General features: G+C 43.3%; 1 protein-coding gene across 1 annotated transcript; it reads left to right on the top strand.

Moving 5' to 3' along the window:
• The first annotated feature begins 19514 nt into the window (after positions 1 to 19514).
• LOC128586675 (serine/threonine-protein kinase/endoribonuclease IRE1-like) lies at positions 19515 to 21115 on the top strand. The gene is made up of 2 exons (XM_053592698.1): positions 19515 to 20093; positions 20763 to 21115. Exons 1-2 carry the CDS (start codon positions 19596 to 19598, stop codon positions 20973 to 20975), a joined length of 711 nt encoding a protein of 236 aa, XP_053448673.1. The 5' UTR covers positions 19515 to 19595; the 3' UTR covers positions 20976 to 21115.
• Positions 21116 to 23400: the final 2285 nt, after the last annotated feature.

Below are 23400 nucleotides of genomic sequence, written 5' to 3'. Positions count from 1 at the left end.
TGGGCACAAAGAGGGCAGGCCAGCCCTGTGCAGGGCTCCCCGGAACCAGGACAGCTCTCGGCTCAGCTGAGGCCACAGGGCAGGGAAGGCCAGGTCTGTCTTTAGATCCCTACCTCCTTGGCAGAGGTAAAGGAAATGCAGACACTTAATTTCTTAGGGTTAAAAGATATTTTAGAAGCAGCTGTTTCCCCAGGCTGGTGATTTCTGCCTTGAGGAGAAGCAAAAGGCAAATGTGGTTTCTCTTCTGGTCCAGAGGAGGGGTGTGTGTGTGTGTGTGTGTGTGTGTGTGTGTGTGTGTGTGTGTGTGTGAGGGGGTGCTGGTCGTGTCTAGGGTGGACTGCTGTTACAGCATTCCAATTTGAAGGCTCTGGCCATGTGGGTGGCTTGAGAGAGCTCCATGTGTCAGGAAATAACTTCTTGTCGAATTAAAGGTGCTAATAGGACATGCCTGGCAATGCTTGAGGGTGCTGAGAAGGCAATGAGACAGACAGAAGGATTTCTGTGCTTGTCTCGGCCAAGTAAAAAATGTAGGTCAGCAGGAACAGCCAGGCTTAGGGGGAGACTGGGTTTTGGGTGACCAAAAGGAAATCTTTATTTAGGGGATCAGGATTAGTTTGCACGTTTTTGTGGGGCTGCACATTTGCCATTGAAGACGAAGGGTCAGGCTGGCTGGTCTGTAAAGGTCCCTTCCAATACCAACTTTTCATAATTACTGTCTTTGGCTTAAAGCACAGGCCTCGAGATAGGGCAAGTACCCTTGGAAGGGGTGATACCACACTACCATGTGTATGCATGCCGCAGTGAAAGTCTGTTCATCGGCTAATTCTGCAGACTGGGTGTCTGGGCATATGAAGGGGAGCAGCCTCATGAAGGGGAAAGGGGGGGAGTTCTTGGTCTTCTCTCTCAGCTTTTCCTTTATGCTGGGGGCCCCAAGTGTTCTGTGAGCAACAGGGAAGTCCTGGCATCAGAAATAAAGAGAGGAGGTGGAGGTGGCCGATTGTCCAAGGGAAATTTCATTTGCTTCATGAACTAGTCTAGATAGAGCTGATCGGGAATCTCTTGAACTCCTGCTGAGGAAGAAGAGAAGTGATACGGTTCAAGGTCTGGTGCAAAGTGACACCGTTCTCAGGACGGCTCAGGATCTGGGTCTCCCAGGTGGTAGCAATGATTGATCACTCATCATTCATTCAGTAAATTCACTGGCCCTGTTCTTCTCTTCCAGTCCCCCCTCACCTTCCCTCTCACTTCCCTTTCTCAAACTTTGAGTTAGTGCTGCTCACTCTCCTGTGTACTGGGAGGCAGAAGTAAACAGACACAGACGGATTCCCTGTACTCGTGGCCGATGTTCTAGTGAAGCTAGATTCACACACCAACCACTGCTGGCTGTTTATCTCGAATCTTCCTAACAACTCTGCAGATTGAGTTTATTATTCACATTTTACCAACAAGGAAATAATACTTAGGAAATGAATGAATGAATGAACTAGTGAATGAGGGAATGAATAGAGGCACCAAGGATTTAAGTGGCTGCTCCAAGACCATATAGCTCACAAGTGACATAGCCCTGGTCTGGCTACCTGGTTGGCATCGAGAGGTTATTTCACCCTGACTCTGGAAACAAAGGCAGGTAGGCCTCCCCAGCTGCCCCTCCTCCTGCGGAGCTCATTAATGCTCTCGCCTGTCTCTCCTCCTTTTTATTCTCTGTCTTTCCCCTCTCTTCTCTCCCATTTCTCCGTTTCTTCCTCTACCAATGACATGGCTGACCTTCCCAGGGGCTGCTGGGCCTGTAGACTCTGCTGCCTGCTGGAGAGTGGTGTGAGGTGATGAGGGCGCTGAGGAGGAGGAAAGAGGGAACCCAGCAGCCCTCAGCTTGGAACCACACCAGGGAGAGGGACCACACCAGAGGAGGGTTTCAGACAGGACCGGTGAACACTGACATAACCATCCTTTTGGGAAGACTCTCATTATGAGCTGCAGAGTGTCCCCCAAACCTTGTATGTTGAAACCCTAACCCCCAGTACCTCAGAATATGCCTGTATTTACAGATAGGATCTTTAAAGAGGCGATTCATTTTAAAGAGTCCGTGAGGATGGGCCCTAATCCAATCTGACGGCTATCCCTATGAAGAAACTGGGCCCACGAGGAGATATGAAGGTCTCATGCACAGTGAGATGCCCCTGTGAAGAGGCCACAAGAGGGTGCCCATCTGCAAGCCGAGGGGACAGGACTCCAAGGAAACCGGTTGCACCAACAACTGCATCTGGGACTTGTCATCTCCAGAAGTGTAAAAAAATAAAGTGTTGTTATTTAAGCCCTTAGCCTGAGGTATTGTGTTACGGCAGCCCAAGCAAAGGAATGGAACTCCAGTGCTCACCTGTGGAATTCAATGTGTGAGGAAACGGACACTTAGCAGGCAGGTGGTTGAGCTGAGTTTCTATACACTTTACTCACAAGCAACAATCGTTTCTCATCTCAGCCTCTAGCAATCACGTTAGCGCCGCTCAAACTTCCCCTTGCATCAGAGGCACCTGGAGGGCTGGATGAAACTGAGGTTGCTGGGTCCTACCCCCAGAGGTTCTGAGGTTGGGGATAAGGCCTAGGAACTGGCATTTCTGCAGAGTTCTCAGGGAATGCTGATGCTGCAGGTCTTGGGATCATAGAACCAGTGAATTCTATTTTAACTCTACTATGAGTTTTTAAGTGGTTTGAACTTCTCAGGGAGCACTTAGGAAACCTTCTGCCCCCAAGGACTGGGCACTGTCAATCAGGAGGCTTGCCTGGGGGGAGCTTTCTTCGCCCTGCATACCTAGGAGGGCAGCGGGTGCTGTGGTCATCTGAAAGGAAAGGGCAGCAGGATGTGAGGGCCCCGGAACAGTAGAAAGAGCTGTCAGCACTCATGGCTGTTCTAAGGCCCAGAATTTATGTAACTGGAACACAGAGTCTTGATCCCCAGAGCCAGAGTGGGATTTGGGTCAACAGGAAGTTGAAAACAGCACTAAAATGAGCCCGAGCGGCTCCTCTCACGTGAAGCAAAACTCACTTGGCCTCAGCATGGATAGTGTGAAATAGGAAATAATGAAATGTTTGGTGCTTGTGTAGCCTGCAGGGTTGGGACATTCACTCAGGAGCCAGCTGGAAACATTTCACAGAACTTCTGACTGATTGAAATAGCAGCTTAATCCAGAATCAAAAATCAAAGCCACTTTCATTTGGCTGCATGGGAAAAGCCCACCCACAGTAGAGTCATTTTTTAAAAGTTAGAAATACACTTGGGCACAGTTGAGTCTCTTGTTGGTAAAGAATTCAGTAACACCGGTCCTACCTTCTCCCCAAGGAAGCCAGTCCTGGTCTGTTTCCTTTCAGACCTTTTCTTTGCACTAGGCACCGCTGGTACCTTTAGAACATTTTACGAGGCTGTGGACTTCTTGAAGGCGTTATCCATGTCTTCTTCATTTTAGCGGGCAGTGCCTAGCACATAGTAGGTGCTCATGAAGTGTGTCTTGAAGGAACTTAGTAAAGGAATAAATAAACTACGAATTTCAGCAGGAAGGTGGACAAACAGCACTAGCTGCTAAGAGCCTGGAAATCACAGCTACAACACAGCAGCTTTCTCAAACCATAGTTAATGTAGCTGCTAATTTCCTTAGAAACAAAAATTCCCTAACATTAGGACAGTGCTCTACAGTTTACAAAGCAATTTCTTACCAAAGAGCTTTGCCACCATGTCTGGGTCCCACAGACTCCTTTGTTGCCAACTTTTATCTGGCCCGTGTGTCTGACAGAGAAGCTTGGTGTTCCAGCTTTGAACGTAGCTCCCTCTCATAAGCATGAGAGCTGCTGCCTTTGAGCAGCTGTCAACAGAGGACAGAGCCTCCTGGTGCCTCTGAAGATGGTGCAGGATTGTCATAGCTAAGGTAACACCACACAGCCACCCTCCCCCCGCACACCTTCACCTGATGCAGCTTCTGTGGATGGAGATGACTGCGACCCAAGCTCCAGGGCCCAGACATGGCCATATTTTAAACTCCGGACACTCTTGGAGGTTCCCTGTTTGGCAGTGTGTGCTTGCACTGTCATTGTTCCAACCCATTTCCTACTGCCTGCTGTGACTGTCCAGGAAACATGCTGACTCCTTGGCCAGCTCATCCATGTCCTCTTCCAGGTTTGCTGTCCCTTTAACGCAGAAAGGTTGCCTTTCTTATACTCCAGAGAAAGGGTTAGTATTAACCCCTTGTGTGGATTTTGCTTTAAGGAAAGCATTCAGTGAAGGTGGCTGAGACTGCCTTGCATTTCAAAACCAATCTAAAAGTAGAGGCTCACCCCTGTGTGCTGCCCCAGTCTGCTTTCCTATTTTTGCACCAAAGTGATTGAGGGAGCCTGTTTGACCTCCATGGTCTGTGTCACCCAGGACGGTGGTTTTCACCATGATTGATGCCTGAGGTTTATTGGATTTAAATTAATTTTAAGTTTTAAATTCTTAGAATTTTAAACTCTCCTCACAGCCAGTTCCAGGCAGTTCTCTTTCCTAGGTTCTAAGTGACACGAGGGATTTGGAGGGTGGAGGAGAGCTTCCTGACACCCTGGGACCTGGGAGCAGCTTGTTGATTGTGTGGGGTTGGGGGCTGAGGGGTGGGAGCAGCTGGTCATCCTCAGGGGTCTGGATCTGTCCTGGGGCTGTCTGCCCAGCAGATCTTCTCTCCTTCCCTGCCCTTACTGTGAGCAGAGCTCCGCCCTTGCCCTTTCCAGCTTTTGCCACGTGCTGCGTGAGGCTTCAGACAGCACGGTCTGTTTTTAGATTTTGCTCACGTGTGTTCAGCTAACTTAATGAGCTCTCTATAGGGGTAGCTTTCTTGAGAGACCGTTGCTAAGGGCCAGGCACACGTTTCTCACCGTGTTGTGATGGAAACGTGATTAGATGCTGATCTGAGCTTGGCAGAACCTGCTGGAGTGTCTGGTTGGAGTGGCCTGTTCTACAGGAGCCTGAGGGATTTCATAGGCCAACAGGTCCAGCCTTGTGATTTCAGCATATAGGCAAAGAGTGGCAAAATGTCAGGGAGTTGGGGTGTCAGAAGACTTCAGATGCCTGTGGTTGAGGGTACACGTCCACTTCAACAGCTTTGCCAGACCACTGTCTTATGTTCAGCCCCAAAAGCCAGACCCATGTGGCCCCTGTCCTAGAGCAGCAAGTGAACAGTTTGGGAAGTGAGAACAGATTAAATGGTTAACCAGCAGTCCAGGGCTGCTCAGAAGATGGGGTCCCAGACGAGGGAGAATGTGGGGAGTGGTTGATGTGGGCTGGAGTGGTCCAGAAAGTGAGCACTTTAATGCATTCTGGGAGCATCAGCCTTGGTGGAGAGGAAAGGTGAAGGCCCGCAGCACGGCCAGAGGGATCTCACGAGTCACGGCGGCAGGCAGCAGGGAGCCCGTGTGACCCCCACCATGGTGCTGGCCATTGTTCATGGACTGCCTTCTTTGGGCTGGGCCTCTTTTAGGTGTTTCCTCTTTCTGTCTGCACAACCACCCTGAACAGTTGGTGCTATTATCCCAACTTTGCAGATGAGAACTGACTCCGTAATTGAAACTTGATTGCTGATAGCTTTTAATCCTTCTTTTTTTGTGTGTGTGGTTTTTGGCCAGGGCTAGGTTTGAACCGGCCACCTCTGGCATATGGGACCAGTGCCCTACCCCTTGAGCCACAGGCATCACCCGATTGCTGATAGCTTTTAAACCTCACCCTCCCTCTTCCCCTGTGCCCATGTCTGGACAAGCTGATAGAAAGCCCAGGTGCTCTCTCTTTTGTCACTGGTAGGAGGTGAAAAAAAATGCAAGCCCCTTTCCTAACTCTGCATAGGAACCCTCACCCTGGCTCTGCCCCAGAACTACCATAAAAATTCCAAGCCAGTCTCTTCTCTAACACAGCCAAAACCAGGTTATGTAAATAGTACCCTAGATTCTGCCCTTGATGTATACCAGTGGTTCTCAACCTTCCTAATGCCCCAACGTATTTTCATTGTTACACAAAGGTTGCAACTCACAGGTTGAGAACCGCTGGTCTATATGTTTTCAGTCTACAATGTAGACAGGCTAATAGGTATCTCCAAGGGGAATCTTGCGTTTTGGACTTCCAATGCCCTTGATGTATACCAGTAGTTCTCAACCTTCCAAATGCCCCAAAGTATTTTCCAATAGCACATTATAAATTACTAGCTAATGTATCTCATTCCTATCTTGCCCAAGGGTGAGTTTCATAGCTCTTTATGTCCTCTGAAATAAGCACAGACTTAGATCAGCTGCAAGTTAAACTTATTGTTATACAAAGGGCATCTACATAAATCCTACAGTCACAACATACTTAATGGTGAAAGCCAACACTTTCCCCTAATATCAAGAGACAAGAGTATCCATTCTCACAATTCTAGTTCAATACTTAATACAGTATTCTAAACAAAGCCATTGGAAATAAAGTGAGCTTAGCAGAGTTGCTAAATACAAAATCAATATGCAAATACTAATTATATTTTTATATACTAGCAATAAACACTTGCCATGTGAAATTTTTAAAAATACCATTTATTTACAATGGTATTTTAAAAAGATGAAATAATTAGGTATAAATTTAACAAAGCATTTAAACCCTCTACATAAAAAAAGTAAAAAAAACTGTTGAATAATTACACCCCCATACAAACAATAAACAACAAATATAGACTAGTAAGGGGACAAGGGGAGGGCGATTGGAGGGCTCTCACTTAATGTGCACGTTGCGAGGGTGTTCAGCACGCCCCCTGGGTGAAGGGCTCTTCTACAACTTGAACTTGGCCTTGGAAGTGAGAACAATGCAACCTAAAAATGTGTACTCTCATATTAATTTGAAATAAAAAATTGGACAGCTATAAATAAATGGAGAGCTATACTCTATTTACAGACGAGAAGCTTCAATATTGTTAAGATGTCAGTTCTCCCCAAATTGGTCAATAGAGTCAATTCAAATCAGAATTCTGGCGGGTATTTTAAAAATAGAAATTCACAAGTTGATTCTAAACTTTACATGAAAATGCAAATTATCTTGAATAGCTAAAATTCTTTTGAAAAAGAACAAATTTGATATTTTGTACCACCTGACTACAATGCTTGCTATAAAGCTACAGTAATCAAGATGGTGTAGTATTGCCATAACCATAGTTATGACCCTCGTTAAACAAAATACATAGCCAGAATTAGATTCACACATACACAGTCATTTGATTTTCAATAAAAACTTAAGTAATCAGATGGGAAAAAGATAGTTTTTTCAACAGATGATGCAGATATACACTTGGGAAAAAATGAACTTAGAGCAGTGGTTCTCAACCTTCCTAATGCCGTGGCCCTTTAATACAGTTCTTGTGGGTCGTGACCCACAGGTTGAGAACCGCTGACTTACAGCCTTATGTCACACCACATGCAAAAATTAACCCCAAATGAATCACAGACCTAAACATAAAAGATGATATTGTAAAACTTCTGAGGAAAACATAAAAGAAAATCTTTGTGACCTTGAGGTAGGCAAAGCACTCGCCATACAAAAATTTAAAAGTAATTTAAATTTAAATTTCTTTCTTTAAAATCTAAAAGAAAATTTTCTTTCTTTAAAATTTAAAAGACATTTAAATTTAATTTTCTTTCTTTAAAAAAATTGTCAAGAAAAAGAAAAGACAAACCACAGTAAATATATAAATTATATTATAAACACAGAGGGTGCAAAAAATGGGAGGTGTTTTGGTCATGAATGGTCTGCCCTTGTGAATGGATCAATGCCATTATAAAAAGGGATCAATACCAGATGTGGGTGCCTTGATCTTGGATTTCCCATCCTCCAGAACTGTGAGAAATGAGTTTCTGTCCTTTATAAACTACCTAGTTTGTGGTAGTCTGCTTTAGCAACACAAAATAGACTAAGAACTATCTATGTTCAGTCCTATACAACAGCAGAAGTAGGCTGCAAAATTGACTTTGAGCTTCCTTGTAACTGAAGCAAAAAGGAAACATAACCTCAGTCTAATTACAGAGGTCAAAGGTTAAAATAAGCCTTTTCCTATAAATGATATACTTATCACATTAGATTTTTAGCCTGAGCAACATAGTGAGACCTTGTCTATATAAAAATCTAAAAAATTAGTCAGGAGTGGCAGCACTTGCCTGTAGTCCAAGCTACTTGGGAGACTTAGGCAGGAAGATCACTTAAGCCCAGGAGTTTGAGGTTATGGTGAGCTATGATGATGTCACTGCCCTCTAGCTTAGGCAATAGAGCAAGACCCTGTCTCAAAAAGAAAAAGAAGATTTATAATTTTAAAATCATTTTAACATTTTAAAATAGATATTAATCTTAGAGAAAAATCTCTTCCAATTTTATATTTTAATTAAAGGGTAGAAAATAATTCGAATGGGTTCTAATGTTTTCATATGTCTGAGATACCTATAATGCTTAATGTTAGAAGATACTTATGTTTTATTAGCTATGAAACTTTTAATTTTTTAATTGTATTGACAGGAAAACATTATTAATAGCCCGTAACATAAAACAGAAAAAGTTTACTCACAGTATTTCCACCACAATATATCAACCATTCTCATTATGTTGTACTTATATTCCACTTTTGCTGAATGATATATAAAATTTAATGTTATCAACTGTATTGATAATTACCTTTTTAAATGACTTAATATTATGGTAATTAAATATAGCATAACTCAATTTTCTTTTTGTGCACTTAGGTTTATCCACAATTGCAGACAATGCTTCAGTGAATCATTTTTTCTTTTTTTTTTCACAGGATTCTACCAAGTGTCTCAGTATGCTTCAAAAACATCTTTTATTATTTCTTTTATAAACTTTCTACCTAATTTATCTAAAGATTTTCCATTCCCTTTGGCTTTTATATATACCTTACCAATCGGCATGAATCATTTTTTCTTTTGGAATATTTTCCTGAGATGTCATTTCAGAGTCAGAAGGCTTTAAGATTTTTACAGCTTTTCATGTGTATCAACAAACTGATTGTCAAAGTTCTGCATCAAATTGTAATAAAAGCTATCGATATATGACTACACAAGTTTTACCAGTCTCATTTTCTACATTTTGCTAATTTAATAAGTATAATTTAATCCCCCCTGTTGTGTTAATTTTTAGTTGTGATGGTTGTTTTAAGTGATAGAGGATGCAAAACATTTTTCCATATGTATTTTACTAATTATATCTCCTGTGTGGATTATACATAGCACTTCTGATTTATATTACAAGCCAGCATCTTGATTCTTTTAAATAAATCTTCATGATTTCTTCATATAATATAAACACAAATCCCTTAGAGTTTTAGTAAAAATATTCTCTCTAATCTGTTTTCTTTGAGTTTTTGTTCTGTTAAACTATTACACTTTTGTGTAGTCAGTTCTGTTTATCTTTACTTTTGTGCTGTCTTTGATCACTTAATAGCTTTAAGATAATTAGCCCACCAAAGATTTGATCATTGTTCAGTTTGGTTTTCTGCTGTTTTTTCTGTGTTTTGTTAAAATGTGTTTAGCTGTTAAATATACACATGGAATTTATTTTCCATGCATGAGATGAAAAGTTCATCTAAATTACTTTTTTTTCCAAAGAACTTAATCATCATCCCAAGAACATTTAAGTAATCCTTCTTTTTCTCATTATTTTGTGATAGTGCCCACAAAATAAGTTTCCACAGTAAGAATAAGTCTCCCATAGTTCTATTCTCTTTATTTAATTACCAGTCCATCTTTTTTGTCAATAGCTTGTTGCTTTTACTCGTTGTTTTAAATCATACTTAAATATCTGATAGAACTAGTTTTCTCTGCTTCCTTTTAAAAAATACTTTGTTTCTGATTTAGGTTAAAATTGGCTAATACATAATGAGCACTGACCTTTGCATCAGACACAGTGCTAGGCCCTTCACTTGCATGCTGCCTGTTAATCCTTGCCACAATTCTATAAAGTGGGATTATTGCTATTGTCATTATGTAGATAAGGAAGGGACACTTAGATTTAATAATTTGTATAAAAATTTAATAATTTGTTAGACTATTAAAGCCAAAGCCTGATCACTTGTTCTTATAGGGAATCAAAATACAATTTTTTTTGGCTGACTCCAAGTCCTTCTTTACTTTGAATGGGATTGTTTTCGATTTATAAAGTAATGAGAGGACAGCTGGCATTTTATACATTATGCAGCAGTCCTCCCAGGCCCTGTTTCCATAACTGGGGCTTATAGCATTCTTCTTCATTTAAGTCGCTTGATAAAGCTTTCTCATTTTTTTATAAGGTCTCACACATGCAACACAAATCTTGTTTCTAAGTACATTCTGTGTTTGTTGCCATCGTGAGTGGAGCCGTTCCTGCTGAGGCAACATCACAGGATTCCTTTGGTAATGGGTGTCCCAGCATGTTAACATCTGTTTTTTCAGAAAATTGCAGGTCCATCCCAGGGACAGTGCCTGCTCCTACGTGACTCAGGCCTCATTCAATCACAGGGATATTAACACAAATTACGTCTCTTTCCCATTACCTCGTTTTATGGGAAGAGCAGGTTTCTACCAGTGTGAATAGTATTGGGAGGCTGGGCAGAGGGAAGCAGAGCAAAGGCGGTTGGTTTATAGAACAGATCCAGAAATTGGCAGGAGGATTGGGGTAGTTACTGGGCTAATTCCTTGTGTGCAGCTACTTATGCATCCTGGGCACATGCACTTATATTGCCTGGAAAAGAGACATTCCATCAGCAACACTTACTGAGCATCCGTTCTGGAATCTCTTGGGACTCCAATCTGAATGAAAGTACTGTTCCACCTCCAACAGAAGGGACTGGCCTCTGTTTTCTCTTTCCAGGGAGAGAATAGGTCTTGATGAAGCTTCTAGAGCATTGACAGCTTTTGAAACAATTCCCAAGAAGACTCTTCAAGGTGATAATGAGTATCTTTTTGTGTGTGTGTGCATTTTTTGGCCAGGGCTGGGTTTGAACCCACCACCTCCAGTATATGGGGCCGGTGCCCTACTCCTTTGAGCCACAGGTGCCAGCCCTAAAATCATGAGTATCTTTTACAGTAGAAATCCTTCTATCAACTTCTACTAGAAAGTGAAGCAAGGAGCAGAAGATGGCCAGGATTTCAATAACACACCTTCTCCCCAGGCCAGACTAATCTGAGCAGTGCCCACCATGTCCCCCACAGAAACAGCAAAAGAACCCCACCTCTTGGCAAGCGTCAGCTGCTGGCCGCATGAAGGCTGTTCTACTTTGTGCTGTATCAGGAATTAGTGCTGGAACTGTGGGCAAGTTGGTTAATTCGGATGAATGCCCATTTCTTCAGCTCCAGAGCTTTAAAAGATTTATTAATACAACAAGCAGTAGCCAAAATAAATAAAGTCAGCACAAGTGTGGGATTTTGAAGGTCTCTTATATCCACTTTAGGATGTACTGATATATTATCTTTATAAGATTTTTGTGAGAATCAAAATAAGACAGATATCAGCCACATAAAAAGTGCCCAAGAACAATATCTCTTTTGAGAAAAGACACAAGGCAGGGGAAGGAGACAAGATGACTGACTGAAGCCAGCTTTCTTGTCCAGAAGGAGAGTTAAAGGACAGAAATTTAGCAAGACCTGGCGGATTAGAGCTGTGCCAAGAGAGAAGGTTGAAGAACGCACATCAACCCTGCTGAGGCAAGCTGCAACCCCAAGGATACAAACAAAAGGTACAAAATCCATCACCAAGCGGACAGGAGTCCCCTCCCCTATGAGAATGGCTCAGAGTACCCCATAAACAAACGAGCAGAGTTCAAAAATCCTCCCATTATACCCCATGGGAGAGACCCTCTAAAAACTGGACATACTTCCCCTACTAGGGTGCCATGGCGCTCTCCTGCCAGGCATAAAATTGTGTAAAACTGTATATATTCTCTAATTGCAATTCTGAGCTCCCAGCACTCCCCTCCACTCTCACTCTGAGGTCTGGAGGCCTGTCCCCCAGGAGTCCAGATTCTTGGGTGATTTCTCAAGGGGTGTGGACAGGGCCTGGACAGCTGCTGGTCAGTGCTAATTCTGTGGCACAGGAGTGAGGAGAGGACAGTCGGTGGAGAGGGAACGATGCCGGAACGGCGGTGCCCCGAGGCACAAAGCAGCAGCCGTTTTTGGCAACAGTAGGGCTCACCCCTGGATATTCTGGAGTCACACCCTCTGTTTCTCTGGACAACCAGACGAGGCTGGACATCTTCTCAGGTGGCAACCACCGGTGGAACAGATCTGGGACAGAAACACAGGCCCCATGAGAAAAGGGTTTCCCTGAGGCGGCACTGGCCTGGAAGGAGCACAAGAACTAGAAAACGCATGTGCATTGCTGGCTGACTCCCAGGGCGGGGCTGACCCAGAGGACCCTTGACTGGGTGTGACAGAGGTATAAGGTGGGGAAGAAGGCATCAACCTTCCCAGATTAATCTATTTTCTGGGTGAGTCCAGTGCCAGCTGACTCCCAGGGAGGGGCTGACCCAGAGGACCACTTTATTGAACCTAAGATGCACCCGGCCCTCAGGAATGATCAGCCTAGTCAAAGGAGGGCAGGAGGCTAGAACTGACAGCTAACTGTGCTGCGAATACAAACCTGCAGCACCAAAGACAGGGCCTGAGGTGCAGATACTGTGAACTCAAAACAGCTTCTCTTCTGCAGGGGAATTTAGCGGGGACAGAAACAAATTCCGCAAAGTTGTACTTTTGGTCAGTAACATCAATCAGGGGCAGGGCTGGAACTGAGTGAACACCCCCCCAGCCTCCATCAAGCCCGCGAGGTTGTCAGGTCTCACCTCCCGTTGCTGGATAGAGGCAGAGAGCAGTGGCCTGGCTGAGGAGACATAGATTTCCTTGTGATTCAGGCAGGTGCAAACCCGTGGAGTATCTGCTTATTGGAGGCAACTGGGTCACAGCCCTGCGGGGTTATCAGCGACTGGGGGTGACAGAGGTGCAATTTGGAGTGTGACAAAGGTGTATCAACCTTCCCAGACTAATCTATTTGCTGAGTGGGTCCTCCTGACCTCACGGAGCACTGGAGCAAGTCACATTTGAGTTGTCAGCAGACCCCTGCGATCTAGTTGCCAGAGACCTTTTAAACTCTTCCACCTGAGACAGGTGCTGACTGAGACAATTGATTTGGACATAATTGAGCCAATCACCCGAGGACTATCCAAGTGGTGCCCTGGGTGTATGGTTGTAAGGAAGGTTTGATTTTCCTTTTCCAATTGTTGCCTGTGAGGGGCGGGGTGACTTAACTGCTGGTATTTCTCCACAGCTGATACTTCAACACAGAGTAACTGTTTCACTAGGGTCAGACAGAGACCAGCTGAAAACAAGACAGAGCCACTTAGCTCCACCAAACCAAACAGGTCACCAGTTTCTCAGGCCGTGGAACTGTGCAGGTCCTCAACAAAACTCCAGGGGAAAAGTCAAACAGTGTAAAATAATCATGGGGCAGAATCAGCAGAAAAACTCTGGTAACATGAATAACCAGAGTAGATCAACTTCCCTGCACCCCCAGGAAAGATATGGCAGATGTAACTGAAGATCCCATTCATAAACAGATAGCCAAGATGTCAGAAATCAAATTCAGAATTTGGATTGCAAACAAGATTAATAGAATGGAGAAAAATTTTGGAATTCAAAAGCTGGAATTAGAAATTCGAGGAGAAATTCAAAAGTTGTCTCAAGAAGTCAACGAATTTAAAGACAAAACCACTAAAGATTTTGACACACTGAAGTGAGAATTTTCAGTCCTCAAAGATCTGAAAAATACAGTAGAATCCCATAGTAACGGAGTGGAGCAAGCAGAAGAAAGGATTTCTGACATTGAAGACAAAGCCTTTGAACACTCCAAAACTCTCAAAGAGGAAGAGAAATGGAGAATGAAAATGGATCATTGTCTCAGAGACCTCTGGGATAATTGGAAGAAGGCTAATATCTACCTCATTGGAATCCCTGAAAGCGATGAAGTAGCTTAACAAGGTGCAGAGGCCCTTCTCCATGAAATTATGAAAAAGAATTTTCCAGACATGCCAAGAGATTCTGAAATTCAGATATCAGACAGTTTCAGGACCCAAGCACGACTCAATCCAAATAAGACATCCCTTAGGTATATCCTAATTAACTTCACTAAAGTTAATATGAAGGAGAAAATTCTGAAAGCAGCCAGATGTAAGAAATCTATTACCTACAAAGGGAAGAAAATTAGAATGACTGCAGATCTCTCTGCTGAAACTTTTCAAGCCAGAAGAGGGTGGTCATTGACTTTTAATCTCCTAAAACAAAATAACTTCAGCCCCGGATCCTGTATCCACCTAAACTGAGTTTCATTTATGATGGAGAAATTAAATACTTTAATGACATTCACATGTTGAAGAAATTTGTCATAACCAAACCAGTTCTTCAGGATAGTCTCAGACCTATCCTTCATAATGACCAGCCCAATCCTCTACCACAAAAGTAAACTCACTCAGAAACTTTTGATCAAACTCCAACATCCACAGTGGCAAAAGGATTGAAAATGTCCACTGGACTTTCGATAAACTCAATACCCAAAATTTTACCAGACTTATCTATATTCTTCATTAATGTGAATGGCTTAAACTGTCCTCTAAAGAGACACAGGTTAGCTGACTGGATACAAAAACTCAGGCGAGATATTTGCTGCATACAAGAATCACATCTTACCTTAAAAGATAAATATAGACTCAGGGTGAAAGGATGGTTGTCCATATTTCAGGCATATGCTAATCAGAAAAAAGCAGGTGTTGCAATTTTATTTGCAGATACAATAGGCTTTAAAACAACAAAAGTAAGGAAGGATAAGAATGGTCACTTCATATTTGTTAAGGGTAATACTCAATATGATGAGATTTCAATGATTAATATTTATGCACCTAACCAGAATGCCCTTCAATTTATAAGAGAAACTCTAACAGACATGAGCAACTTGATTTCATCCAGCTCCATAATAGTCAGAGATTTCGACACACCTTTGCATTGTTGGATAGGTCCTCCAATAAGAAGCTGAGCAAAGAAATTTTAGATTTAAACCTAACCATCCAACATTTGGATTTAGCAGACATCTACAGAACATTTCATCCCAACAAAACTGAATACACATACTTCTCATCAGCCCACGGAACATATTCCAAAGTCAATCACATCTTAGGTCACAAATCTAACTTCAGTAAATTTAAAGGAATAGAAATTATTCCTTGCATCTTCTTGGACCACCATGGAATAAAAATTGAACTCAGTAACAACAGGAATCTGCATACTCATACAAAACCATGGAAGTTAAATAACCTTATGCTGAATGATAGCTGGGTCACGGATGAGATTAAGAAGGAAATTGCCATTTTTGGAACAAAACGACAGTGAAGACACAAATTATCAGAACCTTTGGGACACCGTAAAGGCAATCCTAAGAGGGAAATTTATAGCACTGCAAGCCTTCCTCAAGAGAACGGAAAGAGAGGAAGTTAACAACTTAATGGGACATCTTAAGCAACTGGAAAAGGAAGAACATTCCAACCCCAAACCCAGTAGAAGAAAAGAAATAACCAAAATTAGAGCAGAATTAAATGAAATTGAAAACAAAAGAATTATACAACAGATCAATAAATCAAAAAGTTGGTTTTTTGAAAAGGTCAATAAAATAGATAAACCTTTGGCTAACTGAACCAGGAAAAAAAGAGTAAAATCTCTAATCTCATCAATCAGAAACAACAAAGACGAAATAACAACAGACTCCTCAGAAATTCATAAAATCCTTAAAGAAAATCCTTACAAGAAATTTTATCCTCAGAAATATGAAAATCTGAAGGAAATTGACCAATACTTGGAAGCACGTCACCTTCCAAGACTTAGCCAGAATCAAGTGGAAATGTTGAACAGGCCAATATCAAGTTCTGAAATGGCATTAACCATACAAAATCTCCCTAAAAAGAAAACCCCGGGACCAGATGGCTTCACATCAGAATTCTAACAAACCTTTAAAGAGGAACTACTACCTATATTACTCAACCTGTTCCAAAATATAGAAAAAGAAGGAAGACTACCCAACACGTTCTATGAAGCAAACATCACCCTGATCCCCAAACCAGGTAATGACCCAACAAGAAAAGAAAATTACAGACCAATATCACTAATGAATATAGATGCAAAAATATTGAACAAGATCCTAACAAACAGAATCCAGCAACACATCAAACAAATTATACATCATGATCAAGTCGGTTTTATCCCAGGGTCTCAAGGCTGGTTCAATATACGAAATCTATAAGTATAATTCATCACATAAACAAATTAAAAAGCAAAGACCACACGACTCTCTCGATTAATGCAGAAAAAGCTTTTGATAATATCCAGCATCCCTTCATGATCAGAACACTTAAAAAAATTGGTATAGAAGGGGCATTTCTTAAACTGATAGAGACCATCTACAGCAAACCCACAGCCAATATCGTATTGAATGGAGTTAAATTGAGATCATTTCCACTCAGATCAGGAACCAGACAAGGTTGCCCATTGTCTCCACTGCTCTTTAACATTGTAATTGAAGTTTTAGCCATCACAATTAGGGAAGAAAAGGTGATCAAGGGTATCCATGTAGGGTCAGAAGAGATCAAAGTTTCGCTCTTCGCAGATGATATGATTGTATATCTGGAAAACACCAGGGATTCTACTACAAAACTCTTAGAAGTGATCAAGGAATACAGCAGCATCTCAGGTTACAAAATCAACATTCATAAATCGGTAGCCTTTATATATACCAACAATAGTCAATCTGAAAAAAAATTAAGGACTCCATTCCATTCACAGTAGTGCCAAAGAAGATAAAATATTTGGGAGTTTATCTAGCAAAGGACGTGAAAGATCTCTATAAAGAGAACTATGAAATTCTCAGAAAATAAATAGCTGAAAATGTTAACAAATGGAAAAACATACCATGCTCATGGCTGGGAAGAATCAACATTGTTAAAATGAGCATGTTACCCAAAGTGATATGCAATTTTAATGCAATCCCTATTAAAGCTCCACTGTCATACTTTAAAGATCTTGAAAAAAATAATTCTTGGTTTTATATGGAATCAGAAAAAATCTCGAATAGCCAAGACATTACTCAGAAATAAAAACAAAGCAGGAGGAATCATGCTAGTGGACCTCAGACTATACTATAAATCAATAGTGATCGAAACAGCATGGTACTGGCACAAAAACAGAGAGGTAGATGTATGGAACAGAAAAGAGAACCAAGAGATTAACCCAGCTACGTACTGTTATTTGATCTTTGACAAGCCAATTAAAAACATTCAGTGGGGAAAAGATTCCCTATTTAACAAATGGTGCTGGGTGAACTGGCTGGCAACCTGTAAAAGACTGAAGCTGGACCCACACCTTTCACCATTAACTAAGATAGACTCTCACTGGATTAAAGATTTAAACTTAAGACATGAAAGTATAAAAATACTAGAAGAGAGTGCAGGGAAAACTCTTGAGGAAATTGGTCTGGGTGAGTATTTTATGAGGAGGACCCCCCTGGGCAATTGAAGCAGCTTCAAAAATACACTACTGGGACCTGATCAAACTAAAAAGCTTCTCCACAGCCAAGAACACAGTAAGTAAAGCAAGCAAATAGCTCTCAGAATGGGAGAAGATATTTGTAGGTTATGTCTCCGACAAAGGTTTAATAACCAGAATCCACAGAGAACTCGAACATATAAGCAAGAAAAGTGATCCCATCTCAGGCTAGGCAAGGGACTTGAAGAGAAACTTCTCTGAAGAAGACAGGTGCACGGCCTACAGACATATGAAAAAATGCTCATCATCCTTAATCATCAGAGCAATGCAAATCAAACCTACTTTGAGATACCATCTAACTCCAGTACGATTAGCCTATATCACAAAATCCCAAGACCAGAGATGTTTGCATGGATGTGGAGAAAAGGGAACACTTCTACACTGCTGGTGGGAATGCAAATTAATACATTCCTTTTGGAAAGATGTTTGGAGAACACTTAGAGATCTAAAAATAGATCTGCCATTCAATCCTATAATTCCTCTACTAGGCATATACCCAGAAGACCAAAAATCACATTATAACAAAGGTATTTGTACCAGAATGTTTATTGCAGCCCACTTCATAATTGCTAAGTCATGGAAAAAGCCCAAGTGCCCATCGATCCACAAATGGATTAATAAATTGTGGTATATGTACATCATGGAATATTATGCAGCCTTAAAGAAAGATGGAGACTTTACCTCTTTCATGTTTACATGGATGGAGCTGGAACATATTCTTCTTAGTAAAGTATCTCAAGAATGGAAGAAAAAGTATCCAAAGTACTCAGTCCTATTATGAAACTAATTTATGGCTTTCATATGAAAGCTATAACCCAGTTATAACCTCAGAATATGGGGAATGGAGAGAGGGAGGGGAGGGAGAAGGGAAGATGGGCAGAGGGAGGGTGATTGGTGGGATTACACCTACAGTGCATCTTACAAGGGTACTGTGAAACTTAGTAAATGTAGAATATAAATGTCTTAACACAATAAGTAAGAAAATGCCAGGAAGGCTATGTTAACCAGTGTGATGAAAATGTGTCAAACAGTCTATAAAACCAGTGTATGGTGTCCCATGATTGCATTAATGTACACAGCTATGACTTTACCTAACAATTGCAATCAGTGTAACCTGGCTTATTGTACCCTCAATGAATCCCCAACAATAATAATAATAATAATAATAATAATAATAATAATAAAGAAAAAGAAAAAAGACACAAAAAGTGATACACAGATTACTCTGAATAGAAAAAGAAAGAGACAGAAAAATCCCTATTGTTCCTTATTTGGTAATTCAAATATTACCAAACTGAATCCAGACATGTAAAAAGAAGACCATTATGACCAAGTGGGGTTTATGCCAGGAATGCAAGATTTGTTTAACACACAAAAGAAAGTCAATAGAATTCATCACAGTGAACAGACTAAAAGTAAGTTTACAGACTAATCATGTGAGTAGATGCATAAAAAGTTCAACACTGATTCAAAAAAAAAAAAAAAAGAAAACAAAGCAAAACAAAAAACACCTCTCAGCCAACTGGGAATAGAAGGAAATATTCTCACCTAGGCAAAGGGTGTCTATTAAAAATAAAACAAAAAAAAAACTGTAGTTAACATTATACTAAATGGAGAAAGACCAACTGGATTCTTCCCAAGATTAAGAACCAAGTAATAATGCCTACTCTGATCATGTCTATTCAGTATTATACTATAGGTGCCAGCCTGTCTAATAAGATTAGAAAATAAACAAAAGGCATGCAGGTCAGAAAGGGAGAAATGAAACTTACTTTATTTATGACAGGATTGTCTGAAAGGTGTAAGCAGTGGTGCCCAGAGATGAGACCCGAGGGAGAAGTTAAGGCCAGGTTTATTGAAAAGGGGGGCTAGGCCTCTGCAAGAAGCTGGCAGTGGGCAGGCTCAGCTTCAGCCGCCGTTCTGGGGTGCCTGGCACAGAGGGCTGGATCGCTCCAGAGATGCTGAGTGAGGACTGCAAGGAGAATCCCACCTACACGGTGGACATCTTCTCTGCAGGCTGCGTCTTTTACTACGTGATTTCTGAGGGCAGCCACCCTTTTGGCAAGTCCCTGCAGCGGCAAGCCAACATCCTCCTGGGCGCCTACAGCCTCGACTGCTTCCACCCTGAGAAGCATGAAGACGTCATTGCGCAGGAACTAATCGAGAAAATGATTGCGATGGATCCTCAGAAACGCCCCTCAGCGAAGCACGTGCTCAAACACCCATTCTTCTGGAGCCTGGAGAAGCAGCTCCAGTTCTTTCAGGACGTTAGTGACCGGATAGAAAAGGAGCCCCTGGATGGCCCGGTGGTGAAGCAGCTGGAGCGCGGCGGGAGAGCCGTGGTGAAGATGGACTGGCGGGAGAACATCACCATCCCCCTCCAGACAGATCTGCGTAAATTCAGAACCTATAAGGGTGGCTCCGTCAGGGACCTCCTCCGTGCCATGAGAAATAAGGTAAAGGGTTTCTGACACATGCTCCTTTCACACGTGTTTTATGATCCTTCTGTCCGAACTGGAGTTCTGACCTCTCAGAGGCCTGGTGGCCCAAGCTGGACTTGACAGATTAGAGGCTGGTTGTTCCCGGACGTGGACACTGAGGTGGACTCTGAGGCCGCCTCTCCGGAACTCTTGTCCTTCCAGATCTCTCTGCTGACTTGTGGTGTTCCCCCCGCTGCCTGTACAGGCACTGTGTAAACACACCCCTCACCGGAGCCCTCAGGAACCTTCCCACACAGGGCTGGTCCCAGGGGCTTGAGGCAGAGGAATACCGTGGAGCCTTGGACTACTCATAACCTGTGCTGTCCCCAAGCAACCTTCACACAGGGTCTGTCCCAGACACAGAGGCCCGCAGGCCCATTGGCACAGACACTTCCATTCCAGATGACTTTATTCCACTTGACGTTGCCGGGCATGTCCCAGGTCCTGACTGTCCCCTGCTGGACTGGCCACTCCAGGAGTGAAGCATCCTGGATGAGAGGAAGCAGGCCAGCAACGGCGTGGGTTGTTAAAGGAGACTTTTCTTTACTGAAAACCACCTGACACTGACATTCTGTTCCCCGAATGACACAAGGGTGCTTTGTCAGTGCTCCCCCAGCTTTCTAACCCCTACACCTCTATTCACAGAAGCACCACTACCGGGAACTCCCCGCGGAGGTGCAGGAGACGCTGGGCTCCCTCCCAGATGACTTCGTGCGCTACTTCACATCGCGCTTCCCCCACCTGCTCTTGCACACCTACCGGGCCATGGAGCTGTGCGGCCACGAGAGGCTCCTCCAGCCCTACTACTCCCACGAGCCCCCGGAGCCCCAGCCCCCCATGACTCCAGACACCCACTGAGCCTGGGCGGCCCCAGCTGTTGACTGGGGGTCTGGTTGCCACCATCCAGAGCTTGGCACCTCCCGGCCTCACTGGGAGACCGGGCTTCCCAAACCAAGTGCCTTGAGCTTCCCGCTCTGCAGCTGATCCCGGAGGAGGGAAAGGCCGCCCGCGACCTGCAGGAAGCTGGGAAGATGGCCCAGCAAAGGAAGGCCCCAGAGACCGTAAAGGAACCTCCGCCGACCTTCTGCTGGCCAAAGTCGCTTCGGGCTTAGGTTTCCTTTCTACTTGATGTCAGTTATGGGCCTTTCAGGAAGGGAGAGGAGAGAAGGTTTGCCTGCACGCTAGGAACAGCCAGGCAAAGATGTGCTGAGTGCAGCCTCTGCTAGAAGCAGGACCCGCCGGGAGGGTGACAGTGCAAAGAGGAGAAAGGATTTCCAAGGGTGTCATCGTAGGAGGTGCCTCATTGGTCACCGCACCCCAAGGAGCCCAGGTTGGGTAACCAGTGTTTCCACAGAGGCAACGAGAGCCCCGAGCGTGCAATGTGATGTTAGGGACTAGTCAGTGGCGCACGTGGCAGGCGAGGTCATGTCTGCGCGGCTCTGTGGAGCAGAGAGGATACTCTGTTCTGGAGGCAGTGGTGGCCTGAACAGTGGCCTTTGGATTGTCCTGGACCAGTTGGGAGTACTCAGGAACATGTGGGGCGAGAGGCAATACATTCCCTGGCCATCAAGCAGGGCAGCTAAGACCCAGACAGGGATAGTCCCTGAGAGCCGAAGTGGGGACAGCCGCCGGGAGAAAGCCTGAGCCAAGGCTCCTCTGTCCCTCAGGCCAGGGGGTGGGAAGCCAGGGCCAAGGTCACTTGTGCTCCATGGGCCAGCTTTTTGTTTTTCTTGGCAGATTTTAATAACTGTATTTTGATGATGCTGTCGAATGCTACATGAGCATAAGTAAGCTATACTTGAAGCTTACTCGTTAAGAAGAAATGCAAGATGTAGTACCTCTTCTATCTTGTGTGGTACCAAAATTCACCATGCCCTTAAGAAAGTATTCGTCTTTAAAGCAGTCTCTAAAACATTATAGCAACACTAGGTAAGTGTATTCAACAATGTCATAGTAATGATCTCTAAATTATGTCGGTACCATGTTTTTTCCTAAAATTAATAGAATTTTTAGCTTTAGTTTAAGTCAGAAATGCCTCTGTCTTTTCACTCCTAAGAGCCTTAGAAGTTAAAATGCAATCAGGGTACCATGCTAGGAAATGTTTTGTGCGTGTTTCTCCAGCCGGATGCAAGGATCGTTACGGTTCAGTCCTGCCTCAAACTTGGAGACTCCATTCAGTATTAAGAATGGAATTGTCAGATTTTATTCACCAACAGAGAAATCACTGTTTCTTCTTGTAAACTATTTTCTGGTTCGTTTATATCAGAGCCACTTGGCCAAAGCTCTTTTTCTGCCTTTGCAAAATTCAGTTCTTCCTTTCCTAACAACTAAGGTGATTTTTTTCCCCCTTAATATTAGTGTGAGCCTGTATCCTTAAACCCATTGATTACCTCATGTAGCCTTGGGAACTCAGTGCCCTTGGTTGGCATCCCTGGCGTCTTCTGCAGGCCATCTTTTGGGTGTTTTGTCCTGTTCCATGTGGGGCCTGCCAAGACAGCTCTGCCCTCTGGCCTGGCCGCAGGGAGCTCTGTCCAGGGGCTGAGTATCAATAGCCCGAGAGAGGACCAGAAAGTGGAGAGAGTGGCATGATTGATTTAATGGGACTGCCCCTTCTCCTTGTGCTGAACACGGAGTTTTCTTGCTGGGGGTACCCACGTGATTCCTAGTGGCCCAATTTTGTGTTATCCCTGTTTTAGCCCAACTTGCCTTGGATGACTTTATCAGATGTCTTCTCTTTGAGCACTTACCATATGGAGCTAGGAGAGGGTATGGGGTGCCGAGGATACAGAGATGAAGAAGACAGGGGAAAGCTCTGCCTTCGTGAAGCTTCTAGTGAGAGACAACAATTAAAAAAAAAAATCATTGCTACAAAGAAAACCCAAGCATGCACGCATTGGGGACTGGTCTTAAAACTGCCCGGTCTTAGAATCACAGGATCTGGCAAGTCCCGCTTTGGTCTATGTGCTCCCCAACACCTTTAGGAACCCAGTAACTGGCCAGTCCTCCAGGTGGTTGGTTTGAAGAGGACTCAAGGGGGCACCCTGGGCACCCTCTGGTGTGTCCAGTCCTAGCTCTGGAGTTCTGGTTTCCCATAGTGCTCGGGAGGTTGTATTCAGCCTTCAGGCTGGGACAGCTGATTGGTTTGATTCTGTGATTCCTGGAGGGCCGTTCAACTTTGTAGAAGCACTGTCCACTGTCTTCATCTTTAAGTGGGATGTAGTTGTGTCTGTTCGGAATCCAAAAGATGCTCTAAGTTTTTTAAATTGTATCTTTTGAACCTCTT

Source organism: Nycticebus coucang, chromosome 5, assembly GCF_027406575.1.
Source record: "Nycticebus coucang isolate mNycCou1 chromosome 5, mNycCou1.pri, whole genome shotgun sequence".
Lineage (NCBI taxonomy): Eukaryota > Metazoa > Chordata > Mammalia > Primates > Lorisidae > Nycticebus > Nycticebus coucang.
Note: the sequence above shows the minus strand (reverse complement) of the source record. Positions and strands in the feature narration are given on the sequence as shown.